At 21.5% G+C, this 23,450-nt stretch overlaps 2 protein-coding genes across 2 annotated transcripts; one reads left to right on the top strand and one right to left on the bottom strand.

Moving 5' to 3' along the window:
* Positions 1-142: 142 nt before the first annotated feature.
* Positions 143-23,296, bottom strand: LOC105368440 (uncharacterized). Its single transcript, XM_011507450.1, has 3 exons — positions 23,227-23,296; positions 3,435-3,635; positions 143-400 (listed from the first exon to the last, which is right to left on the bottom strand). Exons 1-3 carry the CDS (start codon positions 23,233-23,235, stop codon positions 143-145), a joined length of 468 nt encoding a protein of 155 aa, XP_011505752.1. The 5' UTR covers positions 23,236-23,296.
* LOC105368085 (mitochondrial import inner membrane translocase subunit TIM44) lies at positions 17,745-20,880 on the top strand. The gene is made up of 6 exons (XM_011506991.1): positions 17,745-17,773; positions 18,398-18,787; positions 18,918-19,122; positions 19,194-19,342; positions 19,537-19,900; positions 20,495-20,880. The coding sequence occupies exons 1-6, from the start codon at positions 17,771-17,773 to the stop codon at positions 20,740-20,742; spliced, it is 1,359 nt and encodes a 452-aa protein (XP_011505293.1). The 5' UTR covers positions 17,745-17,770; the 3' UTR covers positions 20,743-20,880.
* Positions 23,297-23,450: the final 154 nt, after the last annotated feature.

The following is a 23,450-nucleotide window of genomic DNA, read 5'->3' as shown; positions in this document are numbered from 1 at the left end:
TAACTATTTATAAGTTAATATAATAGATATATTTAAAATAAATACAATTATTAACTCTATTTTCCAAATTAATGAAAAATTTGTACAATTAATAAGAAAATTAAAACGTATAACTGTATTATAATATACAAATATTTGGAAATTATACCTCGTGGATGACTACCTTGGAAGACTCAATACTACTAGAACCTAAATGTGGCTTTTTGTTCACATGTGTAGTATCCATATCCATATTCTCCTTTTCAGGTTTATTGGATGCTGTAGAAGTCTTAGTTTGTTCATCATCGCTACTTATGTCAATCAGTTCCTTGTCACTCGAATTACCATTTTGTCTTCCTGAATTTTGCCGTTTATAAGTTTGTAGATACTCGGTGGGTAGTGCATCGACCTGTGAATCAGACTAAAATGAAATAACATTAAGCAGATATTAATTTTTATCTATTACTTTGATTATTTGAGTCCTATTCGTTCAGACCAATATATCTATATTAACTTTACAAAAAAAAAAAATTTTTACTTAAACAATATTAAAAACTTAACGTAATAAAATAATAAAACATTTATTTCATAATTTTTATTTAATAATTTGAGTATTTCTCACAATTAGTTAAAAAATATTAATACGATAAAGTTGGAATTTCCATTATAAAGGTACATACAGTAACCGGGATCTACAATTTAGAAATTAATTAGGTTCTTTAAACAATGGCAATCATTCAAAAAATATTTATCATATTACTTTCCAACATAAAATAATTTTTTATGAGTACACTAATAAAAATAGTACTTATTTTGTCTTAAATTTTATTAAGATACCATTATTAATAATTATTTTATATTTATAAATTATTATATTTATTATTTTGTAATTAACTTTTATATTTATAAATTAACTAATATAATAAAATAACACTTCACTTTCCAATCACATTAATAGATAATTTTATTCATTATTCATCATATAATTGTTTTAATTCGTAATTGAATTTTAACTCGTTAAAGAATTTAATTTAGTATTTTCAATCACAAAAAAATTATTTATAATATACATTATAAATACTTAAAGAAATATTTTTCTTTACTTAACTACATTAACAAACAAGAGAAAAATTAATGTTACCTATATATATATAAAGGCCGTATAATTAAACTTTGTATTAATAAATTTTGAAACTGAAAAAAGACCATTAACATAATTAAAATTTTACGATACACCAAAATTATCATATACATATTTCAATTTATTATGAATGATTATATATTTATTCGAAATGTCTTACCCGCTATCTAAAAATATATGAAAGTGAGTATATTTAAAAAAATAATGTTTTAATAAATTCTTCTTGCAGAATTATAATTTAAAAAAAAAACAGCTAAAAATACATTATATATAATATTTAAAATAGTAAGAGTAAAATATATTTAAAATTAATAAAAATTAACTAGAAATTTTGTTTATATGATATATATATATATATATATACATTTAAAATGAAATAGAAAGTTTTCGATACAAGCAAAATTTTTATTTAATTTTTATTACTTTTAAATGTATTTTACTCTTTTATTTACTGTACATATATGTGAATGTAAAGGAAATACATCAATAACTATTTCATGTGATCTCATAACCAGCTCATAACTTTACTTTCAAATAATAATATTAATATTTAATTTTATATATTTGTATTATTATGATTATTATAAGTAATGCTCACGTGTCTAAAAATTCAAATTTTTCACATATTTTATAAGATACATTTATTGTGTTACCGTCGTTAAATAATTAAAAATATTATTAATATTATATATGAAAGATATATTTTAAGAAATTTGAAAATATAAAGGAAATATTTGTTGCAGTATGATTTTAAATTAAAATATAAACATTAAAATAATGATCGTGTAATTTATGTACCTTTTATTAATACAAAATATATTAATCTCTTGCTAATTTTTTATCTAATTTACTTAGTATTTATCATTTAATAGTTTTAAAAATTTCCAAGTGATCCGAACCAGTATTAAGAATTTTAGATATCTACTATTACTCCAATATAACTCTATTTTATATTCCAAATAATTTATGGTAAATCAATACAAATATATAATTTAACATAGTACAGCCGAATGGTGATTTTGCTAAATCAGAATATAATACATGAGAAAACTAAAAGTAAAAGCGCACTATCGAAAGTTTTTGTAATTATATTTTGTAATAGTATTTAAAAATATTTAAAAGTAGATATTAAAAATATTCTTTATTGATTAATAAGACTTTCAAGGCTGATTTAAGATAATTATTTCTGAAACAAATTGTTTCCTTATATTAATACTTAATTTGTCAATAAATGTTAGTTTTCTTATTTTTCTTTTCCCATTTTTTTTATTTTATAAATATATAATTAAAATTAGCATAATCTACTTAATAATAAACTTAAATTTTATTTCTATTCTAAAATAAATAAATACCATATTATGAATAAAATATTCTTCATTTGATGTTTAGAAAAAAATGATAAGATTATTTAAGTGGTATTCATTATTTTGAATTATACTATTTGGAAAATAAGACCAATCTAAAATTTACAAAAATCAATTGCTCAGGCTTTAAATCTACCTATAGAACATATAGAAAAATTATTTTAATAATGTGCTTTGTATTGCATTGTGATACTTTGTTATGTGTTCTAAGAATTATCAAAATATTAATAGTATATTTCATAAAATATAAGTTTCTTAAGTGTATAGATGCATTACATTGAATAAATTTGAGGCGATTTAAGTTAAATATCATGTAAAATGTTATTATTTAGCGAAATTCGTAAGTTCTTTTTTTGTACAATTTGATCATTTTTTTTTTTTGGTTACAAACGTGGCTTCATATTTCCAAACACATTTTTTTTTTCATTGACCTTATAAAATTGTTCCATGTGATTTAGGATCTAATTGTACATACTATTCTCATCTAGATTTTAACATTTCTTATTTTTAATTGTATGACTTATAAACGTGTCGAGCCATTGCCCCTTTTCGAAATAGCTGAGTGCTGATATACTGCTCAATTAAAAATGAATTATACATTAATGATCATAGTGAAGACAAAACATTCGCTTCCTAATTTTCGAGAAAAAAAATGTATTCTGCTTTTTACTGTTACTTTCAATTGTAACTAATAATAAATTTCTTAATTACTTTAAAATATTCATATTTATGGATAACAATTATTTGATCAGTATGGGTAAATATAGATAAAAATATCCTTTAATATTTATGTCAAAACTAATTTTTTTTTTATATTTAAAAATTGATTTATAACGCCAATCAATGTAAAATTTATGCAGATTTATTTTAAACAGATTGATTTTAGAAACTTTTGAAGAATTGAATAAACGAGTGAAATTATTAAAATTGTCTCAAAAAGCAAAGGCTACCTCAATGTCTATTTCATCTTCATCATCCCAGTGGGTATCAGCCTGTCTAGTAAGATTCTCTGTTATATCGTCGTATGCCCGGCGTACCATCGCCCTGAATGGGCCACGTTTCTTGCCCCGATAGTCACGATACTTCCTTTGAAGGTAGTCTGCCATCTCCGTAACATCAATGTATACCTTGTCTTCATTCTCATATAAATACTACAATATAAAAAAATTATGCTGTTGATTTTTCTCTTTATAAATTTAATTATGATATTGTAATTAAGAATACTATAGTTCTTGTATACATTAATAATATAGATATATTTACATCTGTCTGTCTGTCTGTCTGTCTGTCTGTCTGTCTGTCTGTCTAGCTGTCTGTCTCTCTCTCTCTCTCTCTCTCTCTCTCTCTCTCTCTCTCTCTCTCTCTCTGTATGTTGGTGGGTGTGAGTGCGTGTATACGCGCGTAGGTAAATTTTATACATTATATTTTTATTAAATTTTATTCAAAGACGATTATATTAATTTCATTTGCAATTTTTTGTATATTATAGATGCACTTACGTACGCGATGAAACCTTTCCCACGTATTTTTTATTTCGAATAACTTTTAAACATCAAACGTATATTTAATAAAAATAAAAATATTATATTTCATTCCTAAATAGAAAGTTCACATCCTTATAATTCAATGATTGAATCTATTATTCTAATGTTAACAATACACGACTTAATAATAATTTATAGTATTTATAAATAGTATTTATAGTAATGATACAATATATGAAATTAGCCGTATATTAATAAACACGCACAATCAAAGAAATATTTTGTATTTTAAGAAATTATTTACCTTTTTGTTCCAAGTAGAAACCATACCTCCACAAGCTTTCATAATTTTGAAAATAAAAAATATATTTTTATTCTAACGAATAATTTATAATAATTTTATAATTGATTTTCTAATTGGTGCAATAGGTATTAAATTGGTTTCGTATTAATTTTTAAAGGGTATTTTAATCATTTGATTAAATAAAGATTTGCCATACCGTATAAGTATGTATTAACTAAGTAACGGTGCCGAAATTAATATTTAATATTTTAAATGAATATTATGTGAATTTTAATTTTATTTTGGAACTAAAATTTGCGATAATATTACTTTTTAAAATAAAATTTTGAAAACAAGCTAAGTGTTTAATGGTAAATTTTTTTAGATCATTTTTACAATTTTAAGTAATTTTAATGTCATGTAAGTTATTGTATGTATGTTCTTTGGAGCACTGATCATGCTTTCAAACATTAACATAAAAAATTAAATAACTTATTGAACATTATTGAAATTACATCGATACCGATGTGTAAATTTCATTACGGCTACAATTTGAAATAAAATTTAATGTGTTTAACATCAAACGTATAAGTTCCCATAGTTGCTTTTTTATAATTCAAATATATCACAAAAAATTCAAAATTTAAAAATAAAATATTTTTAATGGTATGAAGCGCAGTAGTAATATCTTGAAATAATGCATTTGAAAAATATTATGAATGGGACTATCCTAATATATTATCTTCATTAGTTAGACTGATCTTGAATTTTATCTTAAATAGTAAAATCAATGTCGTCTTCGCTAGTTGAATCATGCAATTTTGTCTTCTCTTGTAAGACCATCCTCGGATTTTACCTTTATTCACTGAATCATTCTTCAGTCTTGTCTGTACGGCCTGTATTGTTGTGTCGTCTCCTCATAATTGACTTAATTATACTATAATTATTTCAGCATTCTCCGATCTTCTTTTCATCGTGTATTCATTAGATGGATCATTTCATTCCCCGCCAATCTAATATGTAACGGTATACCGTTTAGTTCATTTGTAAAAGTTTCGTTTCCCCCTACCTTTGGATATATTATTCTATTTATTTTATCATTTAATTTATAATTTAATTTGTACATATTAACACAATGAGTATATTCTACTTAATTATTTATATTAAACATTTGTTTTACTATCGATTGAACATTGTTCACAAAGAGATCCTTTTTAACTACTATTTTACCTTAAAATTTACTTCAAAATATCAATTATTTATTACAAATGAACGTTCAATCATTTAAAATAATTATTTGTTCATTCATTTTTATAAAATAATTAATTCCTCATCTATCAATCATTTAAACATCTACAATTTAACTTAACTTTATACTAGTATATAAATTGTCTTCAATTTCCAATATATATATATATATATATGTATATGTATATATATATATATTCGAATTATTATTTTTTCTTTTATTGTATAATTATTTCGTTTGCTTGGAAAACTTAATCTTTCTTAAATAAATTCTTGTAAATATTCAATGATTAGCCATTTACTTAGATATAAAAATAATGTTAGTAAGCACAATGCAATAAATTATTATACTGTTTACTGTAATCCGGAAGAGAATAACACACTTACGCATGCTATCCTATAAATCAATGACAAATTGTCCGTCAAAAAACGTAAATAAAAATTTTTAATCTATAAAAGTATATTGATAAACACTTATAAATATTTACGAAATCAACCTTAATTTTATATGTTTACTGTGTATGCAAACACATGTGTGCACATACGTACGTGGGCATTATCACGTTCAAACCAAAGTACTTATCAGTTTAGCAACGAATAAGTAGACTAAGTAATTAAAACTTAAAAATCATTTTTCAATACATTGAAATAGAAAACAATTTACAAAAAATCATAAATTTCAATCTATATTTCTATAATTTTTAAATTTTTTCAATGAAATATTTTACAATATTAATATTCGAAAATTGGTTTGTAATAATAAAATTAAAAATGAAAAGCAATTTTTCATTTTTATTAAAATAAGAAATACAAAATAATTTTCTTTTAATGTAAACATAAAAAGAGAAAGTACAGAAGACTTCAAATAATTATTAGCCATAATCATAAACAATGTATGACATACATATATTTATTCATTGTAAATCAATAGTTTCCTTATATAACAATTTTATTGAGAACTTTTCAGCTTTAAACGTTTAATTACATTAATAATTATAAATGATTATATAAGTACATATTAATTTAATATATCTGGATATTTCAAATATTTTTGAAAATAAATTCATGTTATACGAAATCCTATAAAATAAATATATTATATTTTTAATAATAATAATCAACCTAATAAATTTGGTTTAGCTTTCTGCAATATTGTTTATTAAAAAATTGATAACTTACAGTACATTAAAACAAAAGTTCTCCTTTTCAATTATTACTTGTTATTCAATAACCATAGAAGGTATTTTCATTACCTTCACTTAAAATAATAACTATTTTAAAATAATAATTGATTGCTCAATATTTTGTATTGGAACGCCCTCGTAAAATTAAATATTTTCAATTGAATGAATTATTAAATTTTTATAATAAGAAAAAGGTAAAAATGATATAGAAAAATTAGAGTAAATATATCAAAATTATAAGACATATTAAACTATGCATATATATATCGATATATAGAGAGAATCACTTCAAATGCACGCAAATACTTTATAATAATTGTTTTCTTAGATTTGTTCATGTTTAAACTATTTATAATAAAGAATATTAATTAACAAAATTGTTATAACAAAAAATTAACATATTGAGAATTGTAAATTTCTAGATAACTTCGAATAAAACGTGAAATCCAGTTACAATACATCATGAAAAAGAAAATATAATTTATATTGCAAAAATTTTATTTTATTAAATTATAATTGTAACATTTTTTATAAAAAAAAAATTATTCAATACGCATAATAAACAGTTTCTGAAAATTTATTATGTGATAGTGCTGTAGATTTATATTTAAGTAACTTAGTTCTTTTTCAGATCTATTTCATAAGTATAATTGGTTCTAATATATATAAAATAAAAATTAAATTAAATTATTAAAATTTAATAAAAACTATATTTTTATATATTATATATTTTATATATTATACCAATATTGATACAATTACAGTGCCTTTTATTTCATTTGATTAAAATAAATAATTGATTATTTCTTTATTGATATTTCTTATGCAATTTGAATTCAATTCTAAATTATAATGAAAACTTAAAACTATTCTTTCTTTTATATTTAAAACATAAATATTTATCAATTTTGCTAATAAAAGTATACAAAGTTACATACAAATTATATAAATAGAAAAAAAGTAATAGACAATTTCTAGTAATCATCATAAAATAAAACACGTATTTGTTTATATTTACATTATATGTTTATATAAACAATGAAAATGTAATTAAATATATTGATATATTAAAACTTCATAATCAACCAATAATATATCTAATAATTTTTAGAAAACAATACTAAATTAATATAAGTAAAGAAAAATTAATTTATCTTTATATGATCGATATAATGATTGTTTTGAGAAACATATACAAACATATATAACTCATTCTCGCGCATACACACACGCACAGAGGGATACACACGCGATGTAGGTAAATAGATGTGTGCATGTCACGTTACAATTTCTTAATGATTTTATTTTAAAAGTTTAATAAAGTGTTCAAATAAAATGAATCTAAAGCTTTCAAAGGCAATTTTATATATTTATAGTTTTTGAATACCTTGTATAATATAACTCAATTATTCATGTAATTTATAAGTATTTAATATTTTTATGTTATTATATCTATAAAATAATATTTTAATTTAAATGGTTCAAATCAAATAATTATAAATATATGAACAATATCTTGTAGATATACTCTTTCATTTTTGCATAGATTAATAAAGAAATACTAATTTTTTTTTATGTAATTTTGAATAATTACAATTGAGAATTCTAAATTGTATTGCATTAAATATATTGAAATTCGACACTAAATTTTTTTTTATAAGTTTTTAAAATTAAATAGATAAAATATTTAATAACAGGATTTTAGATAATGAGAAAATATATTAGTACTATTAATTTTAGAAAATTAATAACTGCTAAGTAAAATGTTCTGATACTTCATATTATATTTGAATATGTGAATGTTTAAACAATTTTAAGTTTTAATGAAATTCTTATATAAAAATTTAATGATTAAAATGATTAAATAAGTAGAATTTGTAAACGCTATTTCATAATTTGCTATTGTTATTGTTTAAATTTTTAATGCAACAAAGAAATTACAAAAAAAGTATTGTACCGTTTTAACTCTTGAAATAATCATATGATCTCGAAGGATTCGTCCAGTCACTTCATCCATACGAAGTTTTTCCGTTGGCTTCACTACACGTCTCACTGCGGCATTATTGCTATTATCCATGCTGGAGCTCTGAAGAGGTATTATGTCGATTGAAGAGTTGAGCTTTTCTAATTTGTGCATTCTCTTCCTTGTATCAGTTAATTGTTTTGTTTTTCTTAAACGATTCGCTTTTGTCTATAAAATTTCTGACGTATTGTAGGCACTACGTCTAAACGATTTTTTTCTATTGTTTACAGCACTCTTCCAAAGAAATACGTTTTCTATTTTACTTCTTCTGTCTTTCTAACCTCAAAACCGCGCAAAATTTGTACGCGCTGTTACCGTAATTTATAACTTGACAAAATAAGCGACACGTAAACTCAATCAAAGTAACGAACAACATTAGATTAAATAAATAAATATATATATATATATATATATATATATATATACGTATATATACATGCATATATATGCATATATACATATATATATATATATATATTTAAAAACACATTAGCATGTACACAGAAATACGCTTGGTTGTAAAGCGTATTATGTCCATCTACATAAACTTAGATTGGCGGTTAGGCACCCGCCTCATTGCCAATTTATATTTCTCAGTGTTGCCACTACTATTTTGAATCTGCATAGAAATACTTTTATATTCTATGTCCAGTTAAAAATAATTGAAATGGTATCTAACTCACAATGATTAGTATTAGCTACGATTCAGCATGGCGTTGATTAGTAATAGCCATCACCAAAAAATGTAATTAATGCTCCTTCTAAGTCATGCGCAATGGAGAACTAAGATTACTAACTCTTGAAGAATTTCAATATGGTATTCTAGAAGGTCTTGAAATAAATATTTATGCGACATTACTAAAAAAAAAATTTTTTTCATAAATAATCCATAAAAATAATTATTTCATTTTATAAAAATAGCAAATTCAAAACAGTTTACTTATTATTTTCGGTAAATATATTCATCTATTTGTATACTTGTATCAATATAATTGATTTTTTTTGTTTATGATTGATTAATCAATTAAAAAAAAATAGAAACAAATTTGCTTTGGATAGCTATCACTTAAAATTTGCTCCTACTTTTTTAAATACCATATATAATTAGGAACATTATCACTATATACAAATATGCGCACGCATGCACAAATGCTACACAGCCATTATAAATATAAAGTGCCTTGGAGCATTTGCATATATATATATATACACAATTCCAATTTCATACAAAGCAGGTCATGCCTTTGGAAACCAATAAATTTGGTGTAAATTGCAATTGCTTTTGATAATATTACTACTTTAGGCATATGTGTCGGAGACCTAAGATTATTCATTAATAATATACCTGATACGAACACCCTATATATAAATATGCTAGCAATATTGCTCATTAAGATAACTTAAAAAAAAAAAGAATATTACTATTATTCTCTAAAAAATTGATTTTTTTGTTGTTGTTAATTTCTTATTTCAATAATATTTCTAATAACAATAATTTGTATTATATACAATGACAAGACTGATTAATGTATATGTAATCAGAAATAAGATATTGATTATTTTAATACTTAAATAAATAGGAAAAACTTGTAATATATTATAATTTCTTACGAATGAAAACATTTTTTAATTTATCTTAAAGTAATATTCAATATTGATATTTATTTAAACACTGTGTAGAATAATATTGCGCGTATTTGAAAGAGCCAATCAGTTTCAGCAATTCATTTAGTATATGAACTTCTTAATTAAATTAAAACAAATATAATAATACTCATATAAAATAATAATGAATTTTTGTATTATTAAAATAATATTAAAATATTAACATTATTGATTATTTGTAATTCCGATAAATATTATTGTTATAAAAAATATTGCATATATAAATATTACTTTTTAATAATAAAGTACACGACATACAATTTTTTTTAATTTAAATATAAATGAACTTAAATAATCATTTCAAAACTTCATTTATATAAAACATATAAATACATTAATAAAAAATATAATGTATTTTGAAGATAAAAAACATGGTTGAGATACTTTTAATAATATAAGGGAATACAAGGGAATGAAAAATATCAGACACAAAGCTTGGGATCCTTAGCATATGAATAGAGAAAATCGGAAGAATGACCTGTCAAATTAAACGTCCTGTCAACAGTAACGACATCGTATCGGAATAATTTTTTAAATAAAGTTATGCATATAGATATACATAAGAAATGAATACGTAAGCTAACCGACTTTTTGAAAGCACGAAGAATAAGATAGAAAGCAAGCAATATAGCTAAGCAATATACAAAGAGATGCAACCGCATTATCTCAACCAGCCACAGTAGAAACGTGCATTCGCATATTTTATAAAGGTGAGTGGTATACCTATGTGAAGTGAACATACAGAATTTTTATAAATTACAAACATAAATTATTTTAAAGAAAATATTGTTTTATTTTTATCTATTAAAATGAACGAATATGATTAAAAGAAACAATGCTATTCGACCCAATATATAACCCAATGATTGTTTTCCTTTGCTTTTTTCTTCTTTCTATTTTTGTGTTCCTGGCATATTTTCTTTATTATTTTCATTAAATTAACTGAAAAAATGATTTGATCATGTATCAAATGCAAAATTTCATTAATTTTTAAGCATTGATATAATTTGTGTACATTTTGCATAAAATTAATTAATCATTTAGATTAAGAAATAAATTGATTCAATAAAAACTAGAAAAATTGCGCTTAATGAATGAGTGAAAAATTGAAATGAATGAAAGCAGAATGATATATCGAGCTATGAGTTATTATTGATTATCTATTTCTTAAAGTGTCAACAATACATATGCAAAATACTGAAAGACAAAATAAAATATTTAAGAATAAAATAAGTAGAATATTTAAAAATAAAATAAATATAAGATTTTATTCATAATTGGATTTAGTCTCGAAATAAATATCAATTATTGAATTATCCACATCAAATATTATTAAAATAAAATTTATAATACGAGTTTATATCTATAATTGAGAAATTGATAAAACTTTCATCTTACATCTTCGTTTAGAAGTAACGCATTAATGTTTTGACTACGAACTGTTTACAATTCTACAAATATAAAATAATATAAAATTTTTAATTAAATACAATTTTTCAACTAAAATAGAATAATAATTATTAATATTATAATGGGGAAAGGAATCAGAAGAAATGATAAACAAGATACTTAAAATGTAGTAAAGATAATTATAATTAATAATTTTAAAAATTTGACGACTTAATATTTATGAAAATAATAAAGAAGATACGGTAAATAAAACACCAAGACAATTGTTTATAATAAAAATGCTTTACATGACACTGGATGATACAATTGTAAAACATTCTTTAAAAAAAAAAATAATAATAATAAATACATTTTTGATAAATCCAAAATAAACTATACCAACTAAATCTGGAAATGAAAAGTCTCAAATTTGTTGCATCAATTTATTATTGGTGTGAATAGTTAATAATTTATTAGTAAGCAATTTATGCCTTATTTAACACCAACAATAAAAATCAAAGATCATTATCGCATTATTTTCAGTTATTAAATTTGCCCCGATTTATGCAAACTTTCATAATAAATTGATTTTCTCTAGATATTACTTTTTTCCAGATCACTCCGATAAAATCTTTAATTAGACTGCATTCACATATGTTTTCAGCATAAGAAAACATATTTCTGAAAAAAATAAATTAATAAAATAAATAATTAATCATTTAATACAATTAAAAACATGATCTTACTTAGAATACAAATTATGAAAGCTCATTTATTTTTGTAAATTATTTTTTCATAATTATTATATATATTATAATATATATATATATATATTAAATAATTTTCTAAGAAAGGGGTAATAATAAAAAAGAAGTATAAAAGAATATAAAATTCAGCGTACTCATAAACACACCCTTCTTGAGGAAAACCCCATAGCATTTGTCAATTCAATTATTCTGAATATTCACCTTATATTTAAATATTTTAATTTAAACGCTTTAAAATAAACAAAACTAAACAATAATTAGCTTTTAATGTAAATTGTCAAAATAAAACGTAGGGAGAAAATAAATTCTTATATTCTACAAAACATTCTACTTGTGAACTAATATAATAAACAATATACATTGAATATCATTACTTAGAGCTCATGTCAATGTACATAGATCTCGCGTTAAATGACATTAATTGATGTGTTGAATTTTTTAGTAAGAGTGAAGCACTATATTTTGAATTAATTTCTTTTAAAGTCGGTAAGCAATTGTTGACAATGCATAATTTGCACATGAGTTTTCATACTTTCCTCTTGTACTAAAGCAATTTTTTATTAGTCTCAGATATTAAAGGTATTGAATATTTAATTACTACGCTGTGTATGAGTTACGTTCCATAGATGCATTTGGAGGATATTGTAATACGAAAACTATATTTTAAAGTTTGATATAATTTTAAATAAAAGTAACAAAGTATAGTACTTATCTATTTCTGTGTATCGATACTCAGTTCATCACGCAGATAATTGCATCGTGAATATGTTAAAATGATTGTTTATGAATTTTATGCATTATTATATTTTTATTACACAACTAAGTACATCGACTAGTTTATGTGTAAATATTTACAAATTATCAAAAAGTTATATTATAAATTTTAAATATAATTAGATTAATCTAAATCTGTAATAAAATAGTATTAGGATTTGTAAACAAAATTTAAGTATGGATTCAAGAAAAGTAGAATATAAAATATGAATGTTTACTTTGTGTAGTCTTATTTAATATAATCTACATCCTTATTTAAGTCTTAATATTGAATAATATACAAAATCTTTTACTTTACTTCATTGATGAAAATGAAAAACAACTTTTTACATATTCTGTATTTTTGGTTTTATATAAGAATGTTTAACATTATAGTATAATTCCCAGTAATATTGTAACCTGATTGAAATAAAGATGACATGTACAGAAAATATTATATTATTTTTGTCGGCATATATTATTTAAATTATATTCATAATGAACTAATATAGTTGAAGTACATATAGGTTATAATAAATAATAAGCAATGACATAACATTTTATTTTTATTTATACGGTCATATTTGAAAACTTATTACATCTGTGAATTATTAAACCGATGTTAATCGGTTGTTACATATTTATTATATTCGTGTGTATGTATTTAGAAATTCATAAATCTTTAATTGAAAAAAATTAATATATGTTACCATAATAGTCTTAATTAAATAAAGTTCCCACAACTAAATTGATCAGATTATTTGTATTGATGCATCATTTAAATTAATACGTTAAAATAATTATATAATTATTTACCTATAAAAAATTTTTAACATATAGGCATATGAAAAATTAACCTAATTGCTTATGATCTAATATTTACAACAAGCAGTAACTCAAACTGTTTTATCAAATAAGACAGGAATTAAGTATATATTAGTGAATAATACATAAACATTCGTGAGAAATATATAAGATTTTCTAAACTTAATTTTGAGAATTTTTAATATACCTTGTTACTCTAAATTACATTCAGACATTCATTATTGCTTCATTTAATGATTCTAACTAAAATACTGCCTTATTGAACTAAATAAAAAAATATTATGATGTTATTCGTCATAAATAGTATAAATGAAATTTAATTCAATAAAAATAAGTAGACAATTAGAATTAAGTGATGCAATAATTAATTCTGTATGAATAGATTAGACAAATGCCTTGAAAATGAAAATTAAATAATGCAGATTATATAAAGTTTATCAGACGTAATGAAAATAAAAAACCTTGCAAAAAAAAAATAGAAATTGGCTAAGAATTACAACGGTAAGCGGATATAAAAACGTTAAACAAGGTCGTTATGACAAGTTGAATAGAAACTATTATATAATTGCTAATTAATTTCATTAATATGAATAATTGAATGATGAAGAATGGAATAAATATTTAAATAATTTAAAATATATGATTTTTATCAATTTTTCTTAATCATTAAGGAGCGACATTGTGTCATTATTGCCGAGTTCAGGTGAGAGAGTTGCATCCAGTTTTCCATTTTTTAGAGTTACTCAATTTTCTTGGACCTTTTTTATTCCATCAAACTCGTAACGTTGAATGTTTATAACATGTTTTATAAATGTTTTGCTTTTCTACGTTGAAATATATTGATTTCAATACCCTTGTTAGTTCAAAGTCTGATAATTTTAAGTATTAATTAGAAATATTCGTTGGATATGTATTAATTAAATTTATGTATTAATAACTATTGCATTGTTTTATTTCAATTTTATATAAACTATTATGTACTACATAATTTACCTGTTAGTGCATCCTACTATATTTCTTATATTTTACATGTAAGCTTTCTTTATAAGGTTGTTTATGTAGTAAGCCACTAATTCAATATTTAGCTTTTAAAGCTTGAAATTTTTTTAAAGAGTTTATTAATATTTAATATCCCATAAAAGATTCTGAATCTGTCGTCCGATTATAAATTAAAGTACGTTTCAAAATGAGTCATACTCATTTCGATAAATACAATGAAATCTTATACTTCTCATACGAGACAATACAATAAGAGTTTGCATCCTAAAAAAGTAATGAATGATTTACTTAGGTCTGTTTTTCAAAAATATAAAATAAATTTAGCAATATTCGAATCTTAAAAAAGAGTTTTTAAACAATCAAAATTTTCAAGAGACTTTCAGAAATTTCTAAAACACAAAATATAGATATGTAGAGAAATAGGATATGAAGTAATTGAATAAATAAATGCGAATGAGGATAAGGCAATAATTTCATGGATTTCAAAAATATTTAATGTAGTTATAAATATTAAAAATACTTTCGAAGATAAGTTGATATACATATAACCACGACATTGTAAAAAATGTATTCAACAAAATGAAGAACTAAGTTAGGATATAAAAAATATATATGCATAAGTTAAGTGATTGAAAAATATAAGAAATTGACTCTGTATACATATTTAAAGTTTTATAAAACTATTTCTTTGAAAGAAAAATAAATTATCAAAAGCTTATTTTCGTATTGTCTTGTATATGAGGAAAACAAATCATTTAAAAGTATAATACACTTATAAAATTGATTTTGAACATATCAAATATTTAGATTGTATAAAGAATTTAAGAAGCTCAATGGTCAAATCAAGGTCGATCGTAAAGGCCTCGAATAAGAGACTCGCAGATCGGAACTAATCTGTAAAAAAAAATGCAAGAGCTTGGTTGGATACTAAATGCCAGATGATAACATTCTGATAACCTATAAATATGAATGTATCAAAAATTATAAATAAATTTATTACTATTTATAATTTTGCAACTATTTTATAATTAAGCTTGTAATTAAGAAAATTATACACATTTTTATAAAATATCACGTAAATTTATCAGAATCTTGAAGGATCTAATTACTTATTGAAATTTCTTATTTAAATATTATACTATAAATTTTGTATAATACAATAGTTTTCTAATGTAAAATCCAATACAATTATGAAGTGCAAGAATTTTTTTAACTATATAAAAGATAGATAAATATTAAAAAGTTAAGAAGGCTGACTAGAATTTTATTTAGTTATAAATTAAATTCAATATAAAAAATTAAAATTTTAACAAATAATTTTTATTACACTAAATAATTAGTATCTTTTAATTTAACATATTTATTATAATATGAAATGTGTATGTATATTTTTTTAATATACATGTGCGAATGTGTTTGTAATTATTTTTGTTATAAAAGAAATTATTATATCAGCAGTGCATATTAATATTAGTAGTATATAGATTATTACAGAATTATTAAATTTCGAAGGTTAAAAATTGTAAGTACAAATTATAATAAATCTTAACATTTTTTAATATTTGAAAGACTAGATAACACAGAAAAATATTAATTTTAATTTTTAATTTAATTTACTAAAAGTAATATAAAAAATTTTAATATTTTCGTTGGTGTATCAAGCTTAACGATATAATAACTACTCGAGTCTAGTGATACGAACCGTAAATGAATAACGCGACTCGTTCATACTAAAATAAAAAAATTAATCAAAATATTATTTTGTAATAAAATTTAACAAAATTTATATAACATTATTTGTACACTGTAAAAAATAAAAGCAGCAGATTTTTACGATAAAAAATACGCAAGTTATTTATTACTCATACGAATAAAAGTTGATTATTATGTACAATAATTTTAAATTTTTGTTATTTGTTTTTATATTTATTTAATGATTACTGTAATATGTTCTACATACGTATAAGATAATTATAACTTATAATTTAACAACAATCATTAAAAATTTGATAATCGTTATAAATTAATAGAGCTGTATATACAAAATATATATCAATATATATCAATATATATATATATATATATATATATATATATGCGTGTGCGTTTATGTACTTAAAAATTAGATATGTTAATTTTATATGCATAACTCAATATTCATTTCTATTTAAAAATATATATATATATATATATAAGGAATGATAGTAGTTTCTAACCATATATATAAGTAAATAGTTTATGATTTTTTATTCAACATATTTCGAAATATTGTAAAATTGTAATCTTCAAATAACTAAAATTTAATTTTGAAATCTGTTTTCTATAAAGGTAAATTAATTAATTATAAATACATATTTATCGTTAATCGATAAGATTATTTCTTTTCGTAATAAAACTATGATTTCAGTATAATATCCAATATTAGAATCATAATATATTTTATGCTCTAAATTGTATTATTTGCTTGTGAAAAATGTGTATACAGACAAATTACCGTTTAACAAAAATAGTTTTTTTTTAAATTATTTACATAGACGCGGTTATCAAAGTTACTTCTAGCGTTTCAAAAAATTCGATTTTTATTCACAGAAACAATTTTTGTCTTTTTTCCTTATTTCTAATTTTTCTCTCTATCGTTCTTAAGGTTATATTATATTCTTTTTAAAATGGTAAATATTTAAAATTAATTAGAAATATGTATCATGAAAGTATTAGTTAGATATATTTTTTAGTAATATTAATTATAATATTCAATTGATTTATTTTTAAGAATAAGTTTATAAATATATTCAACCTTTAATAATAAATTTGAGGTTATGTTGTATAAGAATGAATTTTACTTCAAAATAGTATGAATTTCGGCATGAAAATATTTTTTATTTCTTGATTTAATTTGTTTTATGCTTTTATTACAAAATATAACTAATAATTTGTTATATATTCTTGATATTATTTGATGAAAATATTTAATCGATTTTATTTACAATTCTTTATATTTATAATACTTTTATATTATAATATAAAAATTTTAACAAATATTTTATTTTTAACTAATAATTATAAAAGAACATGTGTTTAATATATATTTATTTTATGTATTTTTAACAAAACAATTAATTTAAAGAAGAAAACTAAACTTTATATAACATATAAAATCAATTATTTAATAGTATAAATAAAACTTATATTAACTTATATTATGTAACATTTCTACATTAAATCAAAAACTTTTAATTTATCATGAAATAAAATTTAATTTGATGTATTATAATATAAAAAATTATCTGTTTCAGAAGTTATCAGTATGCAGAACATTTCTATTCAAAATAGCCAGACCTCCTAATATTGAAACAAAATTTATTTTTTATAAACAAAATATATTATTAAAGGATTTGTTACCATACATAGTTTACAATCAAATATGTATGCGAGATCAAATGTGTCGCTTTTATTCGAACGAACGAAATTCTGGTTTTATTTCAAAACTTGTAGAAAACATCAAGGAAGACATGCAGAAAAACAAAGAAATGAAGGAATCATTAAAAAAATTCAGACAAGAAGCTGAAAAGCTGGAACAATCAGATGCATTAAAATCAGCAAGGCAAAAGTTTCAATCCGTTGAATTGGAAGCAAATAAAAGTTCAGAAGTACTAAAAGAAAAAATGGAAGATTTAAAAGAAAAAGTATGTAAATATAATTTTATAAATTACTCATTAAAATAGGAGATAGTTTCAGTAATTTTTGGTGTGTGAATGTTGTAAATAGAAGTTGAATTTTCATAAAGACACGATATAATTTTTATTTCAATTTTAGGTTAAAGAAGTTTTTGATGAAGCAAGTAAAACTGAAATAGGAAAAAGAGCTGGTCAATTAGGTGAAGAAATAAGTAAATCTGCAAAAGAAGCTGCTGAATCTATTTCAGAGAAAAGTCAAGCTATCAGTAGGACAGGAGCCTTTCGAACTATTTCACAAACTGCTGAGGCTGTTCGAGAAGAGCTAGATCAGCATGGAATACGAGGTTTTTAAAATAAATTTAAATTCTTAAACATAGTAACTAATGTAATATATTTAGTCAATTTGTTATTTAAGGTAGAGTTTATAGTGCTCCAAAAGTATTAAGAAAAAGGAAAGAAATTGTTGGTATAAATTATAACAAATCAGTGGAAGCTAACTTTGATGAAACAGGAGTAGAATTACATAAAGATTCAAAATTTTATCAATCGTGGCAAAATTTCAAAGTACGTATGTTCAACAAAATATTAATTTATTGACAATGTTCTTTTAAAACTCGAATTAATTATCTTACTAATAGCATATTTTTATTGTATTCTTTTTAAATATTTATTATTCTGAATTAATCTTTCAATTTAATTTGTTATTTTTAATGTAATATAGATATATTTGCATACTAATTGTTTGTTTTTAAATGAAGGATAAAAATCCATATATTAATAAAGTACTTGATTGGAAAATTAAATACGAAGCATCAGAAAATCCTGTAGTTCGAGCTTCAAGATTACTTACAGACAAAGTAACTGATATTTTAGGTGGTCTGTTTCAAAAAACAGAATTATCACAGACCCTTACAGAAATTTGTAAAATTGATCCTAGTTTCGACAAAGTTAAATTTCTTAGGCATTGTGAAATTGACATTATTCCTAATGTACTTGAGGCAATTATTCGAGGTGATTTAGAAATTTTAAAAGATTGGTGTCATGAAGCTCCTTATAATGTTATTGCTCAACCCTTAACTCAAGCACTGAAGCTTGGTTATCGATTGGACAGCAAAGTTTTAGGTAATAATTTTTTTATAAAGTAAGTTTTATATTTATTCATATATTACAACATAAATACATAAACATAAATATAAGTAGATATGTAAATACTTAAAAATAATTCTAAATTATTTATGAAATTCTTGCATTTTAAAATATTTTTTAATTTTAATGAAATAAAAATTTAATAATTTAAATCGATGTTTTTATAATTTGAAGAAAACTAAATATAAACAAAATTTCCTGCATTTAAAAAAAAATCTTAATTTACATTTATTATATATTTAAATATTTAAATGAAAATGAATATAATTTTCATGATTTTGATATCATTTATATAAATTTATGATTTTTGTAAGCACGAAATTTTATTTTAATAATTACATGTTTAAAAATATGGTATTTATGCATAAATTTTTTAAGTATTTGTAAATATTTATATAAATAAAACTTAATTGTATTTATATAATTTAAATTGAATTATATAAATGCATGTACAATAAAAAAATGTCAATTTTATCTTTAAATTTTTATTGAGCTCAGACATGTGAGACTAGGAAATTAAATTTAATATTAAATTAAATATAATATTTATAAAGAAATCTTTTTTTGTAGATATAGATAACATCGATCTATTAATGGGCAAAGTCATGGATGAAGGACCAGTGTTAGCCATTAGCTTCATGACGCAACAAATAATGTGTGTTCGAGATTCCAAAGGCAATGTAATTGAAGGTGATCCAGAGAAAGTTATGCGAGTAAATTATGTGTGGGTCTTGTGTCGAGACCCAATGGAATTAAATCCAAAATCTGCATGGCGACTTTTGGAAATTGGTGCCAATAGTACTGAACAACTTGTTTAATAAATAATTAAAGATTATAGTTTTTAAAATTCATAAAAAAAATATCTTCCAAATTTTTCTTACCAATATCTATAAAGTTTGAGTTTATATTATTTTATATGAATATTAAAGCACAATGAAAAAAGAAATAAAATAAAATATAGCATACTTTTTGTATACAACTATGTATAAATTTTTGAATATTTTAGATATTTTATTTTTTAAGTTTTTAATATTCTATAGAATAATAGATTTTTGTACACACATGTGAAACCCATGCTTTAATGAATAATTACATTCATTTTGTTTAACATAATTTGTGTGAAATTAATCAATTTTTTATAACATAACCAATTTGTTAATAAAATGCTTTATAATTTTAAATTTATGTATAAAATATATAATTATTTATTAAAATGTTTCTAAAAAATTTTTTAATTTTATTTATACCATTTATAAAATTAAATAAGTTTAGTTAATACATCGATTTACAAAGTAAAGATAAAAGATATCAAATAATATAATAGACTTAGTATTTTTCTAATAATTATTGATATCTTACAATAAATAATTTAAGTCTGAAGAAAATGTAAAGTATTCATTAAATTTTTACAAATTGCTTTGTATTTTATATTAAAAAATTCTTTAATTCTTAAATTATGTATTATAATCTATAAATTAAAATATCCATTTTTTTGTAAATACTTTGCAAATGTAGGTGACTATATTATTAATTCTTGAATGAAACAAATTAATACATTAAAATAATTAATTAACAATAAGTGTTATTGGAAATTTACATATTTTGTACATTTGATTACAATGTAAAATTTGATTTTTTATATCTACATACAATGTCATTTTTACTATGAAAATAAAACAGTTAATGGGAGAATAGTAATATAATATACAAATTCAAAGAATACTTTTTAAATATTTGTTAAAAATAATTTGTTTAATGAAAGATTCTTTGCTATATTAGTATTATAATTATATTTTTTTAATGTAAGTTTTCACATTTACGTTTATATTTTCTTTTTAGCAAATATATATACAAAACTAATAAGATAGAATACTACAAAGTAATACTGGACAAATTATTTTATTATATTTAATTCATCATACTATTTTCAGTATTTATTATTTAACTTCATAAAATTACTGGAAATCTATAAAATAATATATTAAATAAAAAGGGAATATAAGTAAAAATAATATTAGGATTTGTCATAATTTTAATAAGTGGATAAGCATGGAAAGAAACAAAAAAATCCATTTTCAGTTTCAAAAATTTAAATACATCATAAAAGAAAATATAAAATATTTAGGAAAATAATTTTTTATTAGAAAAAGACTAAAGATATAATCAAAATAATAAATAAATACTCAGAAAAAGAAAATGAATTTCATGATATAATAATTGGGTTAAGAGTAAAAATACAATCTATTGATATACTTAATTTTAAAATATAATTTAATTTATTTTTATAATACTCATAATTTCAGTATTTATTTTAATATCTTAAGTAAATAACTAAAATGACCATTTTTTAAAAACATTTTGATGAAAACAATGTCTATAGTACATTCAACAAGTATTTTTACTTACAACATTAGAGACCAAGTCTTACATTTTATAGAAGAAAACTATTGATGAGCACACTTGACTATTAAAAGATATTGGCAACTATCCTTATATGTATACCATAAATGAATTAATATTTTTTGTAATACAACTTTTTATTGGCCGAAATCTTATGATAAATCATATCTTATAAGTCATTCATGATTTTTACTTATTATTAGATCATAATATTCAGCTTCTTGATTTTTTTTTACAAACTTTATTTATTTATTTATTTTGTCTATATGTTTTAAACTTCATTTAAGATTTTGGAGCCTAGTTTTCAAATATATTTAAATATTATCATGGCACTCTTATTGTTTTAATATTATTATAAAATACCTGATACATATTTTGTTGTAGTCATCAACATAATTAAAAAAATTTTTAATTCTAAAAATTCTAAAAATATTACAAAATCCTTCCTATTTTAATTTAGTCTAATTTAAATTATAGTGATAATTAATTTGTTGATAATACCAATTTGTAGAAAAAAATCCTATCTTTTATCAAAATTCATTTTAAACCATAATTTTAATGTTAATGTATAAATTTGACTTTCCACTGCACTACTATATTCGTATTACAATTTCACATCCCCCATTTATTATATAAAACTAAAAATTTGTAGATGATTTACTAGAAGTTGCCTATAAATGAAAATTGTTGAATAGATAAATCTATTGCAAAATTAATTGAGATTGATCTAGTCTCTGTACAGTTAAAAGAAATAACTATTCATTGGATTGTTTTATATACAATATACCGAAATAGTCACGGTCCTATTTATTTAGCACATACATCAATAAATAAATAATTACATTACCATGTAAGTTAGAAATAAATTATGTTTACATATTCAAAGTAAATGGAAGACTTACCTTAGACATTAAATTTGTAGCACTCGAGCCACATTTGCGCGTTGCAGAAAATCACACACAGTTTAATAAAACCAAACGGCAGCACCGGCGCAAGCAATACCTCGTCCCGCGCTTTATTATAAAATTAATGTGGGCTGATTTTTTAAAAATTTATTATAAAATCTACAAACATATGTTCACATTTGTACGCTTTTGATACATATCTAATTTTATATGCCATTATC

This window comes from Ceratosolen solmsi, unplaced genomic scaffold (assembly GCF_000503995.2).
Source record: "Ceratosolen solmsi marchali unplaced genomic scaffold, CerSol_1.0 scaffold6, whole genome shotgun sequence".
Classification (NCBI taxonomy): domain Eukaryota; kingdom Metazoa; phylum Arthropoda; class Insecta; order Hymenoptera; family Agaonidae; genus Ceratosolen; species Ceratosolen solmsi.
Note: the sequence above shows the minus strand (reverse complement) of the source record. Positions and strands in the feature narration are given on the sequence as shown.

Bases quoted from the DNA above. Each gene is read 5' to 3' on its own strand.
- LOC105368085 (XM_011506991.1), top strand. The intron at 18,788-18,917 runs GTATGTAAATAT...TTTCAATTTTAG, and splicing joins TGGAAGATTTAAAAGAAAAA to GTTAAAGAAGTTTTTGATGA. The intron at 19,343-19,536 runs GTACGTATGTTC...TTTTAAATGAAG, and splicing joins AATCGTGGCAAAATTTCAAA to GATAAAAATCCATATATTAA.
- LOC105368440 (XM_011507450.1), bottom strand. The intron at 401-3,434 runs GTAGCCTTTGCT...ATTTCATTTTAG, and splicing joins AAGATGAAATAGACATTGAG to TCTGATTCACAGGTCGATGC.